Source organism: Pantherophis guttatus, chromosome 2 (genome assembly GCF_059756535.1).
Source record: "Pantherophis guttatus breed Tessera chromosome 2, ASM5975653v1, whole genome shotgun sequence".
Classification (NCBI taxonomy): domain Eukaryota; kingdom Metazoa; phylum Chordata; class Lepidosauria; order Squamata; family Colubridae; genus Pantherophis; species Pantherophis guttatus.
In genome coordinates this window covers 43,635,943-43,660,643 of record NC_142064.1, presented here as the reverse complement: position 1 = coordinate 43,660,643, position 24,701 = coordinate 43,635,943, and the positions used below count along the sequence as shown (strand labels likewise).

The following is a 24,701-nucleotide window of genomic DNA, read 5'->3' as shown; positions in this document are numbered from 1 at the left end:
GTTAGCAAATAATAATTCTGATCCAGAATTCAGCATGTATACGAAAAAATTGCTTTCCTTTTCATCTTTATGGAGTGACGTGATCCACGTATATAGAGCAAATATTAGAGACTATATTAATTACATTTTGCTAGTGAATTGTTTGAAGTAAGTCTGAGTATGATTCTAGTTCTTTTTTTTTCTGGGGGCGTTGCTTTATAAGATGGGTCTCTTCTACTATATTATTATACAGATAGTCTTCCACTTATGACCACAATTGAGTCCAAAATTTCCATTGCTAAGCAAGACAGTTGTTAAGTGAGTTTTGCCAGTTACCAAACGTCTGAATTTTGATCATGTGACCACTGGGATGCTGCATGTGTCATAATAAGCGTGAAAAACAGTCAGAAGCCACTTTTTTCAGTGCTGTTGTAACTTTGGTCACTAAACAAGTGTTTGTAAGTCAAGGGCTACTTATAATCATTTACTTTTGCCTAAGAATCCTGATAATTTTAAGAGTAAAAAGTATATCCTTTGGAATGTGGCAAATAAGTCATGATTATGGATTATATTATATTGCTAGATTATTTCCAGAGTTTTATCTCTTACAGAACAGATGTCACAGCAATCCTGATGACCTGTGAAAACATGCTGTGGTCAGTTTGTGGTTCCACGCAAGAACTTTTAGATCCACATAAAGACAGAAATCCTCGTATTTATAATATCCACAGATACTGCAATAATTTACTAGCAGCTGCTCTTGTTTTAACTTCACCACTAGAGAATTTGTACAAGTAAGTGTGATTCTTCAAGATTAACATACATTTAGCCTATAATAGGAGTGACAATTGTCTCTCTTTGTTTAATGGCTGATTTATAATATGATAATAAAGCCCCAAAGTCCAAGCATTGATTTCTTCCATTAATTACATACTACTTTAGTAAGTGTAGTTAATTTGCATTCAGTTTTTACATCTTAATTCCTTAGTATGTGTTAATACTTGTGAATCATCTGATTCAGTAATTGACTCAGCTGTTTACATTGCACATAGGGCTTAGGCCAGGGGTCTGCAACAGTGGTGGGTTTCAAAATTTTTTACTAGCGGTTCTGTGGATGTGGCTTGGGCGTGGCATGTCTTGATGGGTGTGGTTTGGTGGGCGTGGCAGGGGAAAGATACTGTAAAATCTCCATTCCCACCCCACTCCAAGGGAAGGATACTGTAAAATCTCCATTCCCTCCCCAATCCAGGGGATGGTTATTGCAAAATCCCTATTTACTCCCGATCAGCTGGGATTTGGGAGGCAGAGAATAGATGGGGGCGGGGCCAATCAGAGGTGGTATTTACCAGTTGTCCGAACTACTCAAAATTTCCATGACCGGTTCCCCAGAACTGGTCAGAACCTCCTGAAACCCACCTCTGGTCTGCAACCTTAAACACTCAAAGAGCCATTTGGACCTATTTCCCACAGAAAAAAAAACACACCGGGAGCCACAAAACCTGGGTGGGCTTGGCCAAGTTGATGTCACTCAGTCCCACACAATTGCTTGACCCCTAACCATGCCTACCCAGCCACAAAACCATTCTCTCTCTCTCTGTCTGTCTCTCTTTCTCCCTCTCCCTATCTTCACCGCTCTCTCCCCCCTTCTCTCTCCCCCTTCTGAATCTCTCTGTCCCTCTTTCTCTGTCCCTCTCCGTATCTTCCCCACTTCCCCTCTCTATATCTCTCCCCCATCTCTCCTCTCTCCCCCCTCTGTGTCTCTCTCTCCCTCTGTGTCTCTCTCTCCCTCTCTCTCTGTATATCACTGTGTCTCTCTGTCACCCCCTCTCTGTGTATCACTCTGTGTGTATCTCTCTATGTCTCTCTCTCTCTCTCTCTCTCTTTCTCTCCCCCCCTATGTGTGTGTGTGTGTGTATGTGTGTGTCTTGGAAAGCCGCGGCCGTGCCAAACTAGCAAACTCTTCATGGGCGCACTTCGCTACTCCTTTTATTTATTCTTTTTGGAAATCCAGGCTGGCTGAAGAAAGATCGCCAGCAATGGCAAAGGCTTCCCTTCGGGTGACCGTCCTCCTCCTTCCCTCCTCCTTCCCTCCTCCTTCCCTTCTCATGACCTCCTGGCCGGGGAGTGGGGAGACCCTCAGCAACCGAGCGCCAAAGCGCAGCAAAGGCGTGCGCGCTTAAGGGTCTTAACAGGACACAGCTTCTCTCCTGCACTGAGGCTCGGGCCATTGCCTTGCCGTGTCATCCCCCACCCCCGACAGGTCTTCGGTCGAGCGTAGAGGGCGTGAACTCCAGCCCAAAGCAGCAGGAAGTGAAGGCTGCCTTACACACAAATGTGGCATGAAGGCAGGTACAGGGCCTCTTCTCTCCTGCACTCTCCAGTGACCCTCCTCCCCCTCCTCCTCTCATGACCCCCTGGCTGGCTGTGGCTGAGCAGGGAGACCGTCCTTAAGCGAGTGACCGTCTGCACCTTTCTTGCGCTTTGGTGCTTACTTGAGGAGGGTCTCCCTGTGCGTGCGCATGCTCCCAGCTCAGCCACAGCCAGCCAGGGGGTCATGAGAAGGGGAGGGGGAGTAGGGTTGCCCAAAGGGGCTATGCTGCGGCTGGCAATCGTTCCTCAGCTAGCCTGGATTTCCAAAAATATCCAAAAAAGAAATAAAAGGGGTGAGGGGAAGGACCAACCGGTGATGGGACAGGGAGCCACAGCAGAGGGCCCAAAGAGCTGCATGCGGCTCCAGAGCCGCGGGTTGCCAACACCCAGCTTAGGCAAATAGGCCTTGTATCTGCAGTCATTTAGACAAGGGCAGAACAGATAGAACACTTCTGAAAAGGAAAAATTTAAAAACTGAGCCTACAGAAAGAAAGATAAATTAAAAAACCAGAAAAATATAAAATCTAGAAACTTGAGATAAAGTATAAAAATATAACAAGAATTCTGTGTAAAACAAAATTATACCAAAAGTAGCCAAATGTATCTGACCAGATCTGTACCATCTTTAAAAGAACATGTGACTCTCCCTGTCCCTGTCCCTGTCCCTGTCCCTCTCAATTATATGTTGTATATTATGTATACAGTTTTTATGGTCCTCATCTGTTGCAGTTCAGGAAAATATATTTTTTCTTTTAAGTTGCATGAAACCAAGCACATGGTCTCAGAGACCAAGTGGCAGCATTTCCTTTGAGATTAGGATGAACAAGATAACTGCCTGTTTCTAAACTTAAATCCAATGGATATTACTTTTTGGTAACTGTAACTATTGATTAATAAATACTTGCACAAATAATACATCTAACATCCTGTTACACATGCTCTTGATAGCCAGTTTCCATTCCTCAGAGAACTGAGGCGTGCTTTGCCACAATCAATAAATAATGTTATGATAGTGACCAGTTTGGCTCTAATTCATTTTGAAGCCTTCAAGCTACATACTTTTTTTGTTATTCTTCCAGACAAAAAATTCCTTTTATTAGTAGAGTGCCATAATATACAGTAAGAGGATAAAGGAAAAGAAAATATTAATAAATCTTTTTAAAAATTGACATATTGTACTTTGCTTAGCATTGCTATCGGGGAACATCAAATATTACCTAATAGTTAAATAATATGATTGTTCTTTTCTGACTGATAAAATACTAATAGAATAGTGTATTTACTGATTTCTGTAAAATTTTCACATCAGTTTTCTTGTGCATTCATGAATAAATTAACTTGAAATAAAGTTTTTGTAGTTAAATACAATTCACTTGAAAATTATATGAACATTTTGGATGAAAGTGCCGGCCTTCTTGACCAAAATTCAGCAGAAAAATATAGCTCTCCTGATATATGATTGTTCAGTTTGTTGCCTTGGTATGACTTGATAGAAGAATTAGAGACAAAACTCAGCTAATTTAGAATCTTTATTGTAGACAAGATGAAGCCGTTCAAAGCAGTTGATTGTTGATGAGAAGAAATGTTATATCCTCAGGGATTTACACTTCTGGCTTCTTCTGGTCACCCTTCAAATTAATAGATAATTAATATGGATATTTTGGACCCTTAAGGAGGAGTTGCTGTATATTTAGTACAAAGAATTATTGGATTGCTTCATTTGTTTAAGTGTGAACCATTAGCTTTCAAAATTTAATTGAAAGGAATGGCAATGAATAAGCCTGTGCAATTTGTTGCACCCACAAAGACTTTGTATATTGTGATCAAACTGAGTGTTTATAGAGCCAAAGACATTCAGCATTTTCCATACAGAAATGCTGCTTATTGAGTATGACATTGTTCATATTCTATTTCAATTTTTTTTTTGAAGTCTGGGTATGCTTCAGGTGTTGTTTCTAAAGTTTTATTGTATTTTTGGCAAAATAGGGGGGCTCTTCCTAAATTTTAGTGGGGTTTTTTGACAGTCAATCATTAAGCATGTTGTTACAATAGAATCTTTTTCACTTAGTGATTCATAAGCTATGCTGATTTGCATATGTAAATAAGCTATCTAAATTAAATGGCACCTGGGCTTTCTTTTTCCTTGACAAGTTTCATTTTTCATCCAAGAAGCTTCTTCAGTTCTGATTGAGAATCTCCATAGTTATCTGAATCAAATGGGTGCTGTACTGTTCTTTTTCTCTGGGAGTATTTCATCTCATATGAAAAGAATGGGAGGGTATATGAAATTGCAAGGATTGAAATTTCTTGTGAGGTACTTGGTCAATCATAATAAAGAAACCAGCCAACACTTCAAGCAGCTACTTGGCTGCTGGTAACCCTCCAGCTGCATTTCTTTCTTCAGATGACCAAATAAGGCATCAGTGCTACTAAAAATATAGAAGATAAAGAATATATGTGATTTTAATCAGAAGTAAAAGAACGTTAACCACTGAATCTATCCAGAATGACATTTGTACACAGGTAATTTGTTCAGGGAAAAATAGAGTAATAATAGCTAAGCAATTGTGATCAGTTTTACTAAACTGAATTTATTACATGCCTTATTTGACCAGCTGAAATGCAGTTGGACAGCTACCAGCAGACAAGTAACTGCTTGAAGTATTAGCTGATTTTGTTATTATCATTGACCGATAAATTCACAAGAATGTTGATGATGCTATCTGTTCAATTGTGCCTTATTCTCAGCAGTTTTATGGATCAGTTTTCTGCACATTTTCTTTTATTTGTTTTAGTTCTGAAATGAACGCTTAATTGTAATAGTTTTCAAGGTTTTTTTTTTCTCTTTTTTCTCTTTTTCTCTTTCCACACTTTTAAGAACATCAATTTTCCAGTGTTTTGCTACAATAATCTGTTGCTCTATATTAAATCCATTTGTTATGCTGCCTCAATATGTTTTAGGAAAAATGGAAAGCTAACCAATAGCAGGATTCATTGTCAATTCGGTAATTTCCCCAATTTCTTCAATTTTTTAAAGAAAGATTTCTTGGAAATTATACTACTGTATAGAGGAATTGTAAAAAAAGAATGTAAAAATCTGTGACCTCATATGTAATGTAAGGCAAGATTACCCATCCCCTCTCCCTCTCAATCAAAATCTAATCATTTTCTCTCTGGAAGAAAAGCATTTAGCTGTTCCCTGTGCCCTAAAGTTTAAATATCAGTCTGCTAATACACATAGGAGCACAATTGAACCCAAAATTTCTGATGTTAAGTGAGCCATTTGTTAAGTGAGTTTTGCTCCATTTTATGACCTTTACCACACTTGTTAAGTGAATCACTGCAATTGTTAGTAACACAGTTGTTAAGTAAATCTTGCTTCCCCATTGACTCTGCTTGTCAGAAGGTAACAAAAGTTGATCATATGACCCCAGGACACTGCAACCGTCATAAATATGAGTCAGTTGCCAATTGGCTGAATTTTGATCAGATGACCATGGGGATGGTGCAATGGTCATAAGTGTGAAAAACTGTCATAAGTCATTTTTTCAGTACTATTGTAATTTTGAGTGATCACTAAATAGACTGTTGTAAGTGCAGGCTTACCTGTACTTCAGATGGAACACTTGTTTTACTATAATTTACATTAAATATGATGAGAGAATTTAGGATTTCTAAGCAGCATTCTGCTCACCTTACAGTCTCTCATTCATAAAATAATTTCCTTTAGAAGATTAAGCCCCCCTGCTCCAGAACACTTGGAAAACAGGATAGATAACTGTGCCTGGAATTACCCACTTTGCGGTATTTCTACATATTATTTCAAAGAAAACAAATGAGGTGTCTATAAAGTCACCAGGAGTCAGGTTGAGTCAAAAGAAACTTTTTATTTAGCTCTTACTAAAGATACTAAATACAGTATCTTTTCTTTTGAAAAAAATATGCAGTCTTAGTAGTTAAAAGTATTTTTGTGAGTTTGAAAAAATAGTCTAAATTCATGAATCTTGATATCACATGTAATTTAAGGAGATTTTCAACAATTTGAATTTTATGAGGCATCTATTAGATCATTATTTAGGCAACTCATAATTTCACACCAGTGCTGAAATTTACAAGATCACTTCTCACCTTGTCACATATTACAGAAGAATAACACCATCGTAATATGGAATTTTTCCTTGATATCAGATACTTCCACAGATGCTTCCCCCAGCTTTGAAACACGAGGCAGCTGCTATAGCATATATTATATATAAAGAACATCTACTAACTAAAGTAATGCATTATCAATCAGCAGAGCAGGAAAATGAAACCAAATGAGCCAGTGAAGCACTAGAGCTGGGTATAGAAGGTGAATCCCCTAAAAGAGTCTCTCCCTTGGTTTACTCATTGAGCACTGTCCCTGCTTCTGGTTACTATCTAAATTCTGATCACACAGAAGTATCTTTTTTGGGATGCCCATCATCATTTGGTCTGGCTGCTGGACTCCCTGATCAGTCTAGCTGGAATGTAACTGAGGGAGAAAAGAATGAAGCAAGAAACAGAGCCAGGTCTGTCTTTTTTTCTGTCACTTTAGTCTGGCTATAAGAATTGCACTCAAGTTTTATATCTTACTGCTATAGAGCCATGGGGTCCATAAAAACCATTCTTTACCTTGGTTGATCCTTTGATGTTCTACAGCATGCTGAGTGGGACAGTGGATTGAACTGAAATACAATACCATGGCAGTAAACCAAAATATTTCCATTAAACATGAAGCTGTTGGAATTGAAATCAGTTACCCATTTTCTCTTCATTGCCTGCCTGTCAAAGGAATATGATAAATTCTGATTTTGAATTGCTTATTTTTTTTCAGAACAGTTCAAAGCATTTTTGATGACTTGTCTTCAGATATTTTGGAGCAAGCTGTTTACCAACCATTGCACTGGCTATCTGTCATATCAGAGTTTTCCTCTTCATTGTTAAAGTAAGTATCTTTGTAATATAGACAGGACTCGAACCCATATCTGTGTTTTATATTGTTGCTTTTACTGATAAATTGAAATGAATTATACCACTTTGAAACATTTTATTAAAATATATATTTCATTGTCTAGTTTCTTTAAAAAACTTGTTCTTGCTTTACAAATTTTATACAGCAATTGTTTTTATATTTGTTTTTTGTACTTGATTTAACTTTGAAAAAGTAGCAATCTTGAGAATTGGTGAAGCTACTAAAGCTTACATTTATTGCTTTGTTCGTATTTGTTCGTATTTGGTATTTTTAGAAAAATGGCATGTTTAAAAGCAAATGCATAATTTTCTTGCTGTTTCAGTAAGTGTAATAACAATTTACATATGAGACATATGCTACCAGCTGTACTGCCATTTCTTTTCTAACTTTGGATCAAAGTCCTCTCACATCCATTTCAAAACCTGTTTGAGCTTCTCACAATATTTTGTGTCCCTTCCTAGTAATCTTTAATTTCTAATTAAATACTAGACTTTTTTTATTTGTATTATGAAAGAAAAAAATGTTTAGCTTTATTATTCATGTTTTGTAGTTTTGATTTTTAGTTTTTTCTCTTCTGCTTTATACAATTGCATTGCTCTAAAAGAAAATCTCAGTAATTATATTATGTAGTTTAATAAAGCCCCAATTTGGGATTAGGTAATTCTGCTTAGCTAAATCATCATCATCATTTTGTAAAGAGTATATAGAAGATGTTGATGCTACCAGAAGTCTGTATGTGGCACTATGAGCTACTCTTCAACTGCAACAATGTTTTATTAAGATGGATGCAAACCATAACTTTCCTCATTACAGAATTGTTTATTCATGTCATATTTTATATGTAGTTAATCTTCTGCTGTATGTGGGTGTGGCTAGTCTTATATTTGTGGCTATATGAGCTTGGAAGATGAAGTAACATATGTTTCTCCATATGACCAGTGAAAAAGTTTTCAGTAGTTTTATTAGTATTAACACAATGACTGAGTGAACATTTCAATTTGCACTGTGCTTTAAGAGTCTAGAGCAATTGCTAAATACTGAAAAATAGCACCCCGTCTGATTAGGTGTAAGTTTGTATGAATTCCATGTTACAAAGATCCAGCTCTTTTCTAATTAATAATTGTACAGTCAATTTGCTGCTAAATTATATTTTATGATAGATATTGAATTATAAATAGGTGTTTAGGCATTGTTATAATGTTATGTTTTATTCATTTTTAATATCCAAATAAATGTACATGAAAAAAGTTTATGTATTGTGATATGAAGCTGAAGAATAAGCTGTCTAATAAATAACCTTTGTACTGAATATGTTTTGCAAGTATGCGATATAGAATGATGTGCTAGTATACTTATACGTTTAACTGTAAGACATGCTAAAAGGCCACAATTAAGTTTTTTTTATATACAGCACAATTTATTTCTAACCAAGAAATTAAAATCCTAAAACAAGGCCAAAAAAGCTTCATTTAAAATTGCAACCAACCATTGTATATTTTTCTTTCTTTCTATTATGTGTCAGAAGAACTTACATAGGAACACAATATATTGAGAATTTCTCTTACATAAACTTTGTTTAAATAAATTAAACTCTTTATTTATTTGTTTTATTATAGAGAACTTGTATGTGCCTTCATTCAATATTGCAGGATATACTGTAGTTGAAAATAAAATATTCCCAAATATGCTCCATGAAGCATTCTTATTTTAGAGGCAGATGTCTATAAATACATGTCTCTAATAATGTGTTCTAATATTGATCTTTAGTTAGAATAGATATTTTAAATCAGTACTTCTTTGTATTACTATATATATAGTGTGTGTGTGTGTGTTATAATTCTGCTTATGACTTTAGACTTCATTTCAAATATTTACGGCAATAATTCTAAACATACATAACACTCAATTATACTAAAAGATTTCATATTTATATAAGCATTAAAACAATGTCTGGCTCGTGAAACAAGAGAATTAATAGTCCCAAAAAAGAAAGTAATTGAGGTTGCCTTGTAACTGTTATAGATGTATTATTAATCGTTTAGCATATGTTAACTGGCTTTTAGGGTGTTAAGATAAATATAATTCCTTTCCCCAATAGCATCAAGTATACATATAGTAAGCAGACATGAAAGCATCCATCAAACTGTAGGGAGTTAGAGTTTAAAGGAATTAGCATTAACCTAAACTTTTAGGGCTATTGATTTCACAGGTAAATTAAATATATTAATCTGTATGTATCTTTCATTTTGAAAGAACTCCATCAGCTGGAGAAATGACAACTCAGGGTCATCTGAAGCTACTATTATCCCAGCCATATTGTAACTGGAACTTGCTTCTACGAACACTGCTACATCATGATTGCCTCTTAGTGAAAATTTTGTTGAGAAGTTTTAGTAAGTATTAATTTTATCATGTTTCTAATAATATAAATGTGCAAACATAATTATATTTTCAATAGTTTAACCCTAACCCTTTAAATTATTCAAATATTAATAGGAGGACTTTATGATATTGTGGAATCAAAACAACAAATAATCAAAGCTCACTGCATTGTTTATTAGACAGTACATACTGAAGGGGTCTCTTCCAAAATTATTGTGAAAGACCCTCTTGCAGACAAAGAGATGCATATTTATACATTTCAGAATGGAGGTGAAAATGATGCAGGCAAACGTATACTGAACATAAGAAATAGATGATATATGATACATATTCATAAGTAATAATATAATAAATCTTAAGTTACTACTTACTCTTATCTATGTAAAATAATGATCTTAGTTAGAAGAAACATTTGCATTTTCAGATTCAAATGCTGCTACGGGTATAATAATAGCAGGCCACTGTACAACAAAATTCCGTAGGTCTCAATTTATCTTAAACTATTCCATCATCTGAAAACTGATTTTTGTCACAATCCTACTCCCTCTTGAATATAAAGCCATTAAAAGATTTTTGAAGTAATATCAAGGCCTTCAGATCCTCCAACTCATTTTAACAACTGCTTCCGATGGTTATATTAGCATGTGTACTGATAGTGAAAAAGACAGATATCTATTGTAGTACTTCATTTCTCTCTTCCTTGCTATTTGCTTAGTTCTGAATTACTCCTACAGATTCTAAAAAATAATCTCTAATTACTAACTACTAATAATGGTTCAAAAAAATTCGATTCATCCTCTGAAGTTCTGAAACACAATTATTGTCCTCCCTAGTTTAAGTGGTAGGGTATCAATCCTTTCCCTCTATCTTGTAAGATTCCTATGTAAAGAAGCCTTATGAAAAAAAGTACCGACTGTCTTCGATAGGTGGTTTCCACAAAGAGCTATTAGAGATGTTGATGAGAATACTAGTTTTCAACTTGTAAAAATAGAAGACCACTATGCCTAACCTGCATGTCCATTTGAATGATTTATAAATCAAAATCAGTGCATTCATTATGTGCAAATGCCCACAATACAATTACAAAGCAGATTGAGCTTAAATTGCCCTATTCATGTATAATTTCCTCAAATGAATGCACAACACCTTGGGGATAACAATAGCCCTTCCTTGGAGACTTTAAGGTGATCTTCTACTTCTTACTGCAATTTATCAGAGAACAATGTTATTTGTACCTCAGCTGATGATGACTACATCCTGTTGAACTTGTTGCACCATCACAAATGCACCAAATGGACTGATTCTGTTAGTGACTGAAACTGACAGACAGCTTACCTAAAATATGCTTACACATCTAACTGCTCAGTCATACATTTACTGAGTTGCCTGCTGTCCATAACAACTTCTAATTGCTCCCTACTATGGCTTTACATGACCCTCTATCATCACAGAGGAAGTGACCAAGGGGGAAAAAAACCTCTGTAATGCTGCTGTCATGGAATATTGCATGATAAGATCTAAGTTCCCCAGATTCATGAACAATTCTACACAATTTGAAATCCTATTATTCTCATCAACATCTCTAATAGCTCTTTGTGCTTTATAGGAAAAAAGTCCTAATTGTTCTTCTTATAACTGTGGCTGCCATGAGGGCTTTTTAATTGTCTATCTAACTAAGGATATATTTTCTGAATGATGGGAAGGGAATTGCCTCAGCTTTGATGTTATCAGCAGAGCCTTTCTGCCTAAAGCTTGGCCTTGAATAAGAATGGCCACTATGGATACTTGATTCTTGCCTAGCAGCCTTGCAGAATCATTTGCTTTTATCTTGCATGCTCTTTCCATTCCACTTTATCTTTCTAGCTTCCAACAAGGAAAAAATGCCAATGTCCTTGAAAACACAAAAAGGTATATTATGGAACCTTCCCAGATAAACCCACATTCTCAAGAACATTAAGGGAAATGTGGCATGTTTGAAGGTAGGGCTTGTCCTTGTAATTTTAGCATGGCTAGGTGGCCATTTGCTAAAAGAAACTCATGCCTTCTTAGTAGCAGTATAATGCTCCTCTAGAATACTTTGTGGAGTTGCCCCACTGTTGATGAATCAGCATCATCACCATCCATCAAGGTGATGTGTTGTCGAGGGGCTTTTGACACTCGACAGGTACTTTCTATTGTTGTACACACAACTTGCTGTATGAGAGATTTTAAGTTACAGCTTTTAATGTCAACCATTAAAAGTTAATCATAGACGGATATTATTAGTGCAGTCTGGTGGCAATTATTGACTACCACATTCATATCTAAGATTTGAGATATAATTTTATTTTCTAGTTCAAGTTATAACTTGTCCTCGATCTTCAGTTGGAACGTATCTTCCAAAATTGTTAACTCTCCCAATCAGGTAAGGTATGATTACTGGTTGAACCAGCAATTGACTTGAATTGTGTATTATTGCTGTTGCTGTTGCTGTTGCTGTTACTAGAACACAGTAGACTTTTACGAATGAAGGCGTGTCCCAAGATAATGTTGCAGGATCCAATCTGGATCAGTCACTGGGATGAGAGGTTTTATCTTCTGAGCTTTGGACTCCTGTTGGAACCCATCTTCAGGAAACTTCTCTCTAGCAGAGTGTATGCTGTTCCGTATGAGGTACTTATAGTGCCTGTTATAAGTGGCTTTTTAGATTTGATAGGGGTGTGTTGATGTCTGGCTTTTAAGTCATTAGCTGTTGTTTGCTTGTGCTGTCCAGCCCTCACCTTCGAAAGACTTGAAAGGCTGGTGGTAAATCAGCACTTCTGTTGATTGACAAGGGGCCTATTTCCCAGACTTCAATCACTTCCCTGGTTGTTTTTGTGCCTGCTTGTCCAACAATCTTAGTAGCTGCAAAATTGAATGTGTGTCCTTGTTCATTGCAGTGTAAGGCTACCAATGAGTTCAGGTCTATTTGTCTGACTGGTTGCTTGTGTTCTTGCAATTGGGTGGTTAGCTTCACTGTCCTACATAGTCACAGAGGCAATCCATGCAGAGGATTTGATGCATTACATTGGAAGTATCTTCCACTTCCAGAACCGGGCAAAACCGGTTCGGTGACATCATATCGTCACTGCTACCGGCTCAGTGGAATTGGGCCGAACCGGGAGGAACCCACCACTGCCTATGAGCCAATGTTTCCTGCCAAATCTGCTGCAGTTCTAAAAAACCCTAATGTGAGCTTTGTGCATAGACTTTCCTTGGCTGCTCCTTTTGTTCCCTTTAATCATTAATTAATTTCCCAAATTAATCAGAGAAGAAGAAATAGTAATTGTACAATCTTACAGTACTTCAACTCTGTGCACCTTAACTACCTAAACTACGGTAAAGAACTGCAAGGTGCTAGAATTGGCCAAAGCAAAGGAGAAAATTGGCCCCTTCTATCAGTTCTGAAAATGGCCCTGAAAAGGTTAAAAAATAATCCTGTCTCAAGTGAGCAGGTAATGGAAGAGAAAATAAGTTATAGGCAGGTATTTCTAAGTGTTAAGAATTATGGGTTCAGAGAAGGCAATTCATCCATTATACAGAGAAATTATCAGAGAACGTGAAAGAAGAAAGGATATGTTTTCTCTTTTCTAAGCTCGCTATACTATTACCCCCTAATGATATATTAAGGTGCCTTATATCAGTCTGCTTGTTCATTTATCTGTGCTGTCTCTTCTTACTGATAGCAATTCACAAGAGTGTCAGGCAGCTACATCATCTATTATCTGATCCCTTTAAAGCAGTGATAAGCAACTTTTTTAGGAGACAAAAATCTGTTCCAGCATTGGATGTTGCCATTTCATTTACCTACACATGACTAAATATCTTTTTTCTCTAAATTTACAGAATAGTTAGCAGTTACTTTATTTTTAAAATTGTGTTACACTTCCTTTTTGTTGGGAGATTCAAATCCAATAGCACTGATTCTTTAGCATGTTATCATTTATTGACCACAAGGGAAAACTGAGTGTAGCTAAAGAGTTAAGGATTTCCTATGTGTACATACTTTGTCTATCACTGTGCATGCTCTTGTCCAAGGGATCCTTAACCTGAGGTCAATTCCTTCTGCTTTTATTTCCAGACACATACCAGATTAATAACATACTCTTTTACTTTCTCTTGGTAAATACAGTTGACTAGATGCTAAACTTTATATATTCATATAATGTATTCTGTAGAAATAAATCTCCTTTCTGATATAGTTAATAAATCTGCCTGTTCATTTAACCAATTTCTAAGAGCACCTTTAATCCTTAATCAGATCAGATTCCTACTCTCAAGAATGCTCAAATTGCACACACAGAACAGTTTCTGACTGTTCCTTATAGTTCCCTTGCCATTTTGAGGTGATTTTTATCTCAAAATGAAATAATTTATTCTCAATAATTATAGACAAAAGTTTCAGGAATCTCATAAAAGAAATCTGGATATATTGTTTTTGCCTGCAACTCTTGTTATAAAACTATTAGCTGACTCTTATTTCAGGACAACTAAAAGCTTGAACAAAACTATTTCTGTTAAGATCTGAGTATACACACATATACTCACATAAAGACACACAAACACACACATATATGTATGTACATAAACACAGAGACATGCACAAAGTATACGTATGACAAAGAATGCACACAATTTTAAACTGATTGGGTTAACAAAAGCTATTCTAATTTATTCCATTCCATTTTTTTTAAAAAAACGAGCTATTTGACATCTCTGCTTTTGAAATGGCATATGTAACTATATGAGTTTACATTTTATTATTTTGTAATTTTAAACACAACACAATATATCTTACAGCAGTGATGGCTAACCTTTTTGCCATTGCGTGCCAAAAGCGGGGGGAGTGCGGGGTGGTAGCGCATGTGCGTGCCCGCATGCATAATTCTATGCACCCTGGGCCCCCCTGCACAAGCACATGTGATTCCCCCCATGGTCCCCCCATTTTTGGCATGTGATGGCACAATGGGCCCGGTAGGCCCGTTTTTCGTCCTCCCAGGCTCCAGAGGCTTTCTAGGAGCCGGGGGAGGACGAAAACAGCCTTCCCCACACACCCCCAGAGGCCTTCCAGAGGCCAGAAACAGCCCATTTTCCGAATTCCGGTGGGCCCAGAAGGCCCGAAAATCAGCTGGCCAGTGTGCACATGCGTGCTGGAGTTGAACTAGGGCAACACTCGCGTGCCCATCAATATGGCTCCGCGTGCCACCTATGGCACGCGTGTCATAGGTTCGCCATCACGGCTATACAGTTTATTTGTTTGTATTAATTTTTTATACTGTCTTATTTTTATTTAACTCAATGAAGTGAGTTTGGTTTTAATTCCTAGAAACAGTCTGGCTTTAGTGGTATTTGAATAGATACTGAAAAAATAAATTGTATATTTAAAATTTATTAACATTTATTTTAAATATTTAAACATTTCAGAAATAGTTCATTTTGTTGCTTAGCAAATTTATTTTTGTGCAATCAGGATTAATGATTTTTGTTCAACATGTTATCCACACAATTATATCAATCCTTGACTATCTCAGACAGTTCCAATGCAGAATTTGGGAGTTCTCATAGATTCATGACACCTGTTCAAGGAGCAGGCGGCAGTTGTGGCTAGGAGAGCCTTTACAGAACTTTGTGGCTAAAAGAGCCTTTTCAGAAGTTTCAGAAAGCTGAGCCCTTTCCTGAATCCCGAGGAAATGCACTCAGTCATTCATACTGTGGTTATCCCTCACCTGGATTATTGCAATAATAATGATACTTGGGGGTATATTTGAAGAGCATTAGGAAGCTACAACTGGTCTGGAATGCAGTGGTATGGCCAACTGGCAGAATCAGATTTTAAAGGTCTCACTTTATGAGGTGGATCTCACTTGGAGAGGTACAACATTTCAGAGGGGAGAAGCCACAGCAGTTAAAGGCTTTTCTCCTGGACTCCACAGCTGGAATTCCTTGGCTGACAGGGTCTGCAGGATGCCCCTTCTGCCAGCATGAGTAGGCCAGGTGAAGCCCATCAGGGTGAGAACGTTTCTCAGGTAGCTTGGATCTATGGATCTCTTGAGTAAAAACATTTCTTCTAAAAAGAAATTAAAGTATGAGTGCACACTGACATTGAGACAAAATTACAGTAAGTAATTAAGAATTGAGGAAGGTTTTATTGGCTAGGATTTAATCCTAATTGATTGATTGATTAGGATTGAGTTGAATGGGGAATGCTCCGGGGGGGCGGGGGGGCTTTCATAGTTTTCTCGTATTTCTGCAAACTTGAAAATTCCTCAAAGAGATGATATCTTGCTTGTTTCTTAATTAGTCAGTGGAGTAATTAAGAAACAAGGACAATGGAAAGAAAAATAGGGGGTAATGGATTCTTGGACGGTTAGTGATTATTTGGATTAAGTCCTAATCAACAATAGTTCTATAGAATATATGGACATACTAAAACTTTTATTACATGTCTTTTTCTTTTTCTTTCTTTTCTTTTTCTTTTCTCTTCTTCCAGAATCTGAATTGTCTAAAAGTAATGAACAAAGTACTTGCTTAGACATGAAAGAGAACAATGAAATCAATCTAGCTGAAGCAATATTTACAGTATTGTCTTATTGCACTTTATCTCCCAAATCTCTTGCTGATGCCCTTCAGAACTACATGGAAAAAGAACACATTTGGGATTTTTTACATAATATATCAGGTATGTATAATGTAATAAAATATATCTTGAATATTATATACACAGTTTTCTTGATTTACAAGGTGTGTTAAAACATAGATCTTAAATTATTCAATAATACAAGCGTTCTCTTTCCCTCCAAGATGCTATGGTATAGTAATTAGGGCAAGATAGTGTTTTAGACCTGAGTTGATACTGTTGAATATTACATTTGTTTTCATCAGTGAAAACAATTTCATATATAAAATATTAATTCTGCAAGAATTAATGTGGCATTTGGACAGTAACATTATTCCTCTGAGAACATTTAATTTCTGTCTTTGAGATATTTTGAAATACTACAGAAATTACTTCCTACTCATCTTGATATGTAGTACCCCTTGGCACTTTCAATTTGAACTTCATTTCAGGGATAAACTATATGAAACATTAATCATGTAGTTTGTCCTCAAGTGCAGGACAGTTTTTTCACAAATAACTGTCACAGAGGGATAGATTGGGACACTAGCAGGGAAGAACTTTAACTACTTGTTCTTCTGCAGTCCTCTCAGATTCACCCCATGTCTGAGTTTTAACTTTTCATTTATGTCAGAGAAGCTTACATAACTTCTTCAGTAAAATAGTATATGTTAGTCTTATAAGGCTTGGGATTGTGAGGCTGAGAGAACAAAGTCAGTCTGGTGGTCTGGAACAAGTATCAGGTATTTTTTTTTTTTACAAATATTCTTTGTATTTAATTTTTTGAACTTTTCCTTTTTTTAGTCTCATAATCAAATATCTCAAGAGAATGATAATATGATGATAATAATAATAGACATTATTTTTCTAAATGAATGTCTACCAAAAATATTTAACAGTTGAACCAGTCATAGAAGCGTTTTTAAATTTTAAACAAACAAACAAGCAAACAAAAGAAGTATTGTGTTGGATGCTAGTTGTAATCATTTTTATTTTTTCCTTTAAAGTATTCTACTGAGAAAAATAAATGTTTAAAGTTACAATAATTATGCCATACAGAAATTTAGTTCCATGGGTTCTATTTATGATAAGAATCTAGCAATTAAAACCAAATGAAACTTTATAAAAATCCTAATATTGAAATTTACTCAACCCTGAGTTGTTTCACTATCATCAATGTTTTTTGTTCTGTAGTTTCTAGTTGCAGTGAGTCAGAGCCAGAAGTTGTCAAATGCTTGAAATCGACTTTGATTAATTCAGTTAACGGAACAGTAAAGGAGGTAATTTCCTTGATGCATTCATGGGAAGCATCAGAGAAATATGGCACCTATCTGCCTAATAAAACTGTTCCTGAAAGGTTGTTGAGTACAGTTCCAAAGGAATGGAACTATATTTATAAAGATGTAAAAACAGAAGAATCTGGGAAATGTAAGTATCTTTACTTAAACCTGTCAAAATATTAATTAACTGTTTAATGAAAATATGTAAAAATAGAAGAATTTTCAATCATGAATATCTTGGTAACCACTTTATTGTGGTTTTTTTGTTTATTAATAGAATAGTTGACTTATTTTCTTTAGAAAGTTAATGGAAAAATAGGTATAATTTTAATAAAGAGGATGCAACAAAGTAAATCATGTTCAGAGGGCAGGAAGAAAGAGCTCTTTACAACTGAATATTCTGACATTTTACCTAGAATTCTCTGTTGTAGTTGAGCTCCGTCATTTCTGGACTAAAGAACTACATTTACTCTCAGTACGTTGAGTTGCTCTATCTGTTCCATTGTAGGAGTTGGTGACAGTTATTAAATGTCTGTAATTCACTTAAATGGATGCGTTAAAAATATTGAGAACATGCTAACCATAAAGCACAGTTAAATAAAAACATTTAAAATGTTTTGGGAATGTAGTGTAAATTAGAAGCAATATGTACTCTTAAAATTAATAATGTAATTAAATGAATGTTTGTAAATAGGTTTGGCAGAATAAGAAGTATTTTTTTCAATTTCAATTTTTTTTCCTTGCAGCAAATTTAATTTAATTTAATTTAATTAATTAAATTTATATGCCGCCCCTCTCTGAAGACTCAGGGCGGCTCACAATACATTTAAAAAAATAATTATAAAAAAACATTGAAAAATTAAAAACATTAAAAACATTAAAAACTCATTCACGCCATTCATGGCCGGATCTCGCCAGATCACAAGAGCAAGATCAACGGCCCCAGGCCTGCCGGAAAAGCCAGGTCTTCACCGCTTTTCGGAAGGCCAATAGGGTGGGGATGGTCCGGACCTCAGGAGGTTACTGGTTCCAGAGAGCTGGGGCAGCCACAGAGAAGGCCCTCCCCCGTGGGCCCACCAGCTGGCATTGTTTAGCTGACGGGACCCGGAGGAGACTAACTCTGTGGGATCTTACCGGTCGCTGGGAGCTATGCGGCAGAAGGCGGTCTCGAAGATAACCTGGCCCTGAGCCATGTAGGGCTTTAAAGGTAATAATCAACACCTTGAATTGTGCCTGGAGACCAATAGGGAGCCAGTGCAGCTCGCTGAGAATTGGTGTAATGTGGGTGTACCTAGGTGTACCCGTGACAACTCGCGCGGCTGCGTTCTGGACCAACTGTAGTCTCCGAACACTTTTCAAGAATAGCCCCATGTAGAGCGCGTTGCAATAATCTAACCATGAGGTGACAAGGGCATGAGTGACTGTGAGGAGAGCCTCCCGATCCAAGTAGGGTCGCAATTGGTGCACCAGGTGAACCTGTGCAAAGGTCCCCCTAGCCACAGCTGTCAGATGTTGCTCTAATCTTAGCTGTGAGTCTAGGAGGACACCCAAATTGCGAGCCCGTTCTGAGGGGGACAATTTCTCCCCCCCTCCCAGAACCAAGGATGGACAATCAACATAGTCTTTAGGAGGCAATACCCACAGCCACTCGGTCTTGTCTGGGTTAAGTCTGAGCCTGTTGACTCCCATCCAGACCCTCACAGCCTCCAGGCACCGGCACATCATATCCACCGCATCACTGAATTGATGATATATGCCTCCAAGTACACTTATAGAATATCTTGTATTCATATTGCTATAAGTTGCATTAGCTTCCAGGCAACCAGAAAAAGTCATGTCAATGAGCTGAGTGGCCACAAAAATTTAATAAACAAATAAACTAACGATATTAGTTGTTGTGAGTTTGTAACACTTTTAGCAGCACGGGATGGATACACTACTGTAAAAATATGATATGGCCTATTGAAAGGAAAGAATTTGCTTTTACAAGATTTGCACACACATAATAACAAAATCATTTGTTTTATTGTTCTGTAAATATTGTACACTGGAGCTTTATTGAAAAAAACCCCAGTAAAATGTGTCCTTTCACAATAGCTAGCTAGATAACCCAATCTAAACATCTGAACTTATGAAGAGCAGATTAATCATTCTAGGAAAGAATAAAATAAAAATAAAAACACATTCCAAATGGGCCTCTGCCTGTTCCAGTGTTCACATGCAGTGCCTAGTCTCTATCAGATTTTATCTGCATGGTTGAAGAAATGGTGATCAGGTTGGCTCAGTCTCATAAGCCATAATGGACAGATGAGTGAGAGAAATGTGTGACAGATACAATTAAATTAAATTAATTTACATTAATTTTATAGGTTGTAACTCATTGTAAAATAAAACTGTTTAATCTTAATTATATCTGACTTCATTTTTCTTTTAGGTTTCACAAGGCTTGCTGCTCAAGTTCTATCTATTGTAATCAGCAAGTTACCTTCTGTAATAGCATGTTTGCCATCCCCAATTAAATATTTCTTTTTAATATCTGATAAAAAAATACCAGAAAAGTTTATTGAATCAGAGAAATACGGTTTTCTTGTCAAGACGTTGATTATAATTATATGTCAGATATTTGAGGATGGAAACATCACAGAACTTTTAACGGGTGCAATTCTTGACAGATGGAGCAAAGAAAAGCTCAGTTTAGTTTGCATATGTTTGGAAACTATTATAGGAAAAAAGAAAAAGAATCCTAAACAAGTAATTCATAAGATAATTCAGAGCATTGAACAGGAGAAGCCAAACTGGATTGAAAAGCAACTACTAAAAGCAAAAAAACTGAGCACAGAATGGTAAGAAACATTTTTCTTCTTTGTTGTGCTGCTGCTGCTGCTGTTTAAGTATAGTTCATGTTCAAATAGTTTATAACAAAATAGTTAATTTTAATTAATTATAATAAAATAAAGTACAATAATTTATAATAGAGTCATCTCTAGAGAAATGGGTGGCACATAAATCCAATAAACAAACAAACAAAATTTGAAGTAAATAGTACTTGGTTCCAAGAAAGCCTTCTTAAAATAAATAGAAAACAAGAAAAATATTTTCCTTATTTGTCCTTTCATTACTTAGAGTTTGACCATGAATTTTGCTATGGAGATTAGACCGTGCTTTACATAGAAGCTTTCTATTAGATTATATGATTGGTATTAAATAAGAACCTTTAATATTGTAATATAAAAATAGACTTAAAGGAAAATTGAAGCATTTCAGAAAAGCATTAAAATGTATATTTCACAATCAGTAATTGAAAGATTTGTTAGCTGAATGAAGGTAAGTATTTTATGTCTTTCTGACATGTATCTTTATCATCTACTGATAATGATTATAAGAATACATGTGGCATGTTGCATACTTTCCAGATGATACTAGATGATTCTGGAGTTCACTGTACTTTATTTCTGTTTTTTTAGGGCAACCTCTTTAATTTCTGAGAAAATAATACAAATTCTCTGGGGGAAAAAACATGTGGTCATTCTATCCAAGTCCTTCTAATTATTTAATGGGCTATACTCAGACTACTTACACTTCCAGCTATCTTTAGCCTGGACTATAGGAGAGGTCATCTTTGAAACTCTCTCATGTCTTTATGTCTTTGAAGGGTTTTCGGTCTTTGAATCAAAGCCTTACTACATTGCCCAAATCCTGGGTCCCTTGAAGTAAATGTGTGTATATGCATTGTTATGTTTCTGTATCTTTGGGTTTCTTTCTTTCTGTCAAACACTGTATAAAGAAAGATGTAAATGCCATTGAGTCTCAGAGATCCAGGGGAAACTTATAACCCAGTAAATCCAGTTTCTTTTTTGCTGATGTTCCAGACAGATTAAACTAAGAGAGGGTTATATATACCCTCTCTTGGGCCTTGCCCTTGAGCTTCCTGTTGCAAGGGCATGTATTCTGTTGGTTGCTGTCAGATTCCCATGGGGCTATGCAGGGGTCATAGCTAACTTTGTAGGTGCTGATGTAGGGACTTGTGTGCAGTTCCTATTGTGGCTGAAGGCTAAATTTACCTTTGTTCAGAGCCACACCTTGCTGCAGGCAGAAATGGATTACCAAATCTGCATTTCTAAATTACTGCCCCAGCTCAGTATCTGCTTGGGGGGCAGGGGGCAGGGAGCTGAAGCTCTGAATTTCTGTCTCCCTTAAGGTTTCTATTTCTCGTTTAGAGAAAATATAATTTTCTTCCTTCTTAATATTTCTCAAAATATTTAATTTTTCTAGGAGATGGATGGGTGCTAACTTTCTACAATAGTAAAATGTAAAAAATCAACTCACAAGTTCCTCAATATGACCAGGTTTCACTTCTAAAATCCTTTTGCATTTTTTTGTGCTTATTGCAATTTCCATTATACTTTTTATTTTGCAATAGGCTACTAAGATTTCCTACTAAAATAATTGAGTTTTGTGGTGCTACTTTGATACTTTGGCTATATCCCAAATAAATACATTGAATTCTTTCAGTGCACTTTATATATGTGAACAGTCTTAACTGAAGAGATTGTTGTATTAGTGATACAGGGTTAAATTCACAAAGATGTATTTTTGGTCATTGTTTAAATATCTATTGTGGTTATGTATCGGGAGGTGGTTTAATATCTGAGGCACATTCCTGTTTGGTAACATAATTTAAGCTCAAGTGATTCAACATGATTTACTTTCATCCTGGAGCCATAAAGCACCATTTCAAAAGTGTGTCTGATGAGGCAATGTTCTCTCACTCAGAAAAGAATCCTTGGTCTCATGTGCTTCGGGGAAGGGCACACTGATGATGCTTATAGTTCTTGCCACATTTTTCGCAGGATAATCTGCTTGCAGGTTTTATTATAATAGCAACCCTTAGAATTCTTACCTTCCCATTTCATTCTGTTCATTGTTTCTTCTACTGTGGCCTCCGTGGCTGCACCACTAATTTGAAGACACACTCTTCTGTGAAGGTGAGAGAACTTAATTATAAGTTGGTGGAATCTTCCATAGTGCATTCAGTCACATCAGGCTTGACATCAGTTGATTCTGCCACACTTTAAGGAAAAGTAATTTGTATCCAAAATAAAAGCACAAGTCCTTACTTCTGAACACTGAAAATCTCTAGATGGAGGAAAAGTAAGTGAAGCATCCACCAAAGTTACATTTTCCCTGATATACTAGAGCTACCCGCAGTGAAATTATTAGATTAACAATGCTGTGCCTTCTCTACTCATAGGACTGTGAACTTTGCTCTAACATTTTCTTGTATCAGTATTAGTGTTCTACTTCAGGGGGGAAAAAATTGAAGCAGTTTTGGGAGCAGTCAGTGGAATCAATAGATTTGGTGCTTGTCTCCTTTAATCTGCTATCAGTGAGTGATTATCTGGATCATCAAAGGAGTTTATTTTCTTTTCTGCTCCTGTTGATACTGATTGGATAGGATGATAATGATGATATCCATTCAGTTGTGTCTGACTTTTGGTGATTCTATAGGTTTCTCCACATCTTCCAATCTTGCACTACTTCTTTGAGTTTTTCTATGACTGGTTTCAGGTTTGATGGTGTCCAGCCACCGTGTTCTTTTGTGGCCTGGTTTCCTTTTACTGTTCCTACATGATCTACAATGATAAAAATTAGGTTGTAGATTGAGTTACTTAATTAGATAGTTGTATTTATATCCTGCCTTCCATTGACCAATTTTTCCCACTAGAAATTTGCAGGGTAGGTTGGGCTGACATATTGTGACTGGCTGCAAGACACACACACACACACACACACACATCTGGTTTTTTTTCTTGCATCTTTTAAAAACCATTCTTAAGCTCAACCAGATCTTTCTGGATTTGCTTCAAGATTTGTACTTGAGCCATGATCTTTTTTAACAAGATAATTGAAGATTCTTCTTCTGCCATCTTTTCTGGCTCAGCAGATAATGACACACAGTTGGAATTTAGCTAGGTGTTATCTGTATGAGTCTCACTTAAAACAATTAATTTTTAATTTAAATTTCATTTAAAACAAGAAAATATATAATACAAAAATTTAATTACCCAGTGATCAGAATCTTTATGCAGAGGGTCTGATAATACAGGAGTTTGAAAACCCTTAGTCGGGAGAGAAACGAGAGACAGGCCTATAGTTCCATCTCAAAAGTGGAAGTCCAGCATTGCAATTGTGTTCATGCAGAATACTCTGATAATCCTGGAACTCATTGTTACTCAAAGATGATGTTCAAAGAATATATTTCCTATATTACCCATTTATCCAAAGAACATAGGCAGTTGTTTTTAATTTCTATTAGTGGGCATGGATAGAAAGAAGATGACTGTTAAGCAACTGTCCAAAGGAAACTGGCTTGTTTTGGACTTATTTCCTCAGACAGGGAAAGATTCTTTGGAAATATGACACTGTGTGCTCTGGTTGGCACAACTCCATTTTTAATAAATGGCTACATTAAAAAACACAGTTATAGTTTCCATGTAAACTAGGAAAAATGAAGCAAAAAAAGAATGTTTGTATTTAGGATACTGCTTTTTTACTATCCTCCTGAAACATTTATTAAATTTGATTGTGTGTAATGTTATAAACTTTGTAGTATACATACATACATACATACATACATACATACATACATACATACATACATATATATATATATATATATTTAATTTGATTTATATGCCGCCCTTCTCCGGAGACTCAGGGCGGCTTACAGTGCGTTAAGCAATACCCTTCATACTTTTGTATATTTTATACAAAGTCAGCTTATTGCCCCCACAAACCGGGTCCTCATTTTGCATATGTTAAGAAAATTAAAGTATCAAATGTAGTTTTGATTATGGTATATTTTGAAGAATATAATCTTAGCTTAATAAAATATTACAATTAACAGACATAAATTTCATATTCGTAGAAATAGTGGTCAGAGTTATGGGAAAAGTTACAATTGTATTCATTGTCTGTCTTGTACATTAAACTATTACTAAAATAACCTTCACTTTATTATTAACTACTCCCCCCCCCAAATTATAACTTATCAACTAAGATT

General features: G+C 36.0%; 1 protein-coding gene and 1 long non-coding RNA gene across 4 annotated transcripts in view; one reads left to right on the top strand and one right to left on the bottom strand.

The window, feature by feature from the left end:
* The window catches only part of KIAA0825 (KIAA0825 ortholog), a 161,897-nt gene that overhangs the window by 40,801 nt on the left and 96,395 nt on the right, over positions 1 to 24,701 (top strand). For all 3 annotated transcript variants that reach the window (XM_034440675.3, XM_034440674.3, XM_034440676.3), the window contains exons 11-16: positions 591 to 773; positions 7,205 to 7,315; positions 9,596 to 9,735; positions 16,233 to 16,421; positions 17,553 to 17,786; positions 20,073 to 20,481. In XM_034440675.3, the coding sequence (XP_034296566.2) occupies positions 591 to 773; positions 7,205 to 7,315; positions 9,596 to 9,735; positions 16,233 to 16,421; positions 17,553 to 17,786; positions 20,073 to 20,481 (1,266 nt within the window). The remainder of the gene's footprint in view (positions 1 to 590; positions 774 to 7,204; positions 7,316 to 9,595; positions 9,736 to 16,232; positions 16,422 to 17,552; positions 17,787 to 20,072; positions 20,482 to 24,701) is intronic.
* Positions 16,159 to 22,617, bottom strand: LOC148115093 (uncharacterized). The gene is made up of 2 exons (XR_015732158.1): positions 22,539 to 22,617; positions 16,159 to 16,244 (listed from the first exon to the last, which is right to left on the bottom strand). It is a non-coding gene; the product is annotated as an uncharacterized LOC148115093 (long non-coding RNA).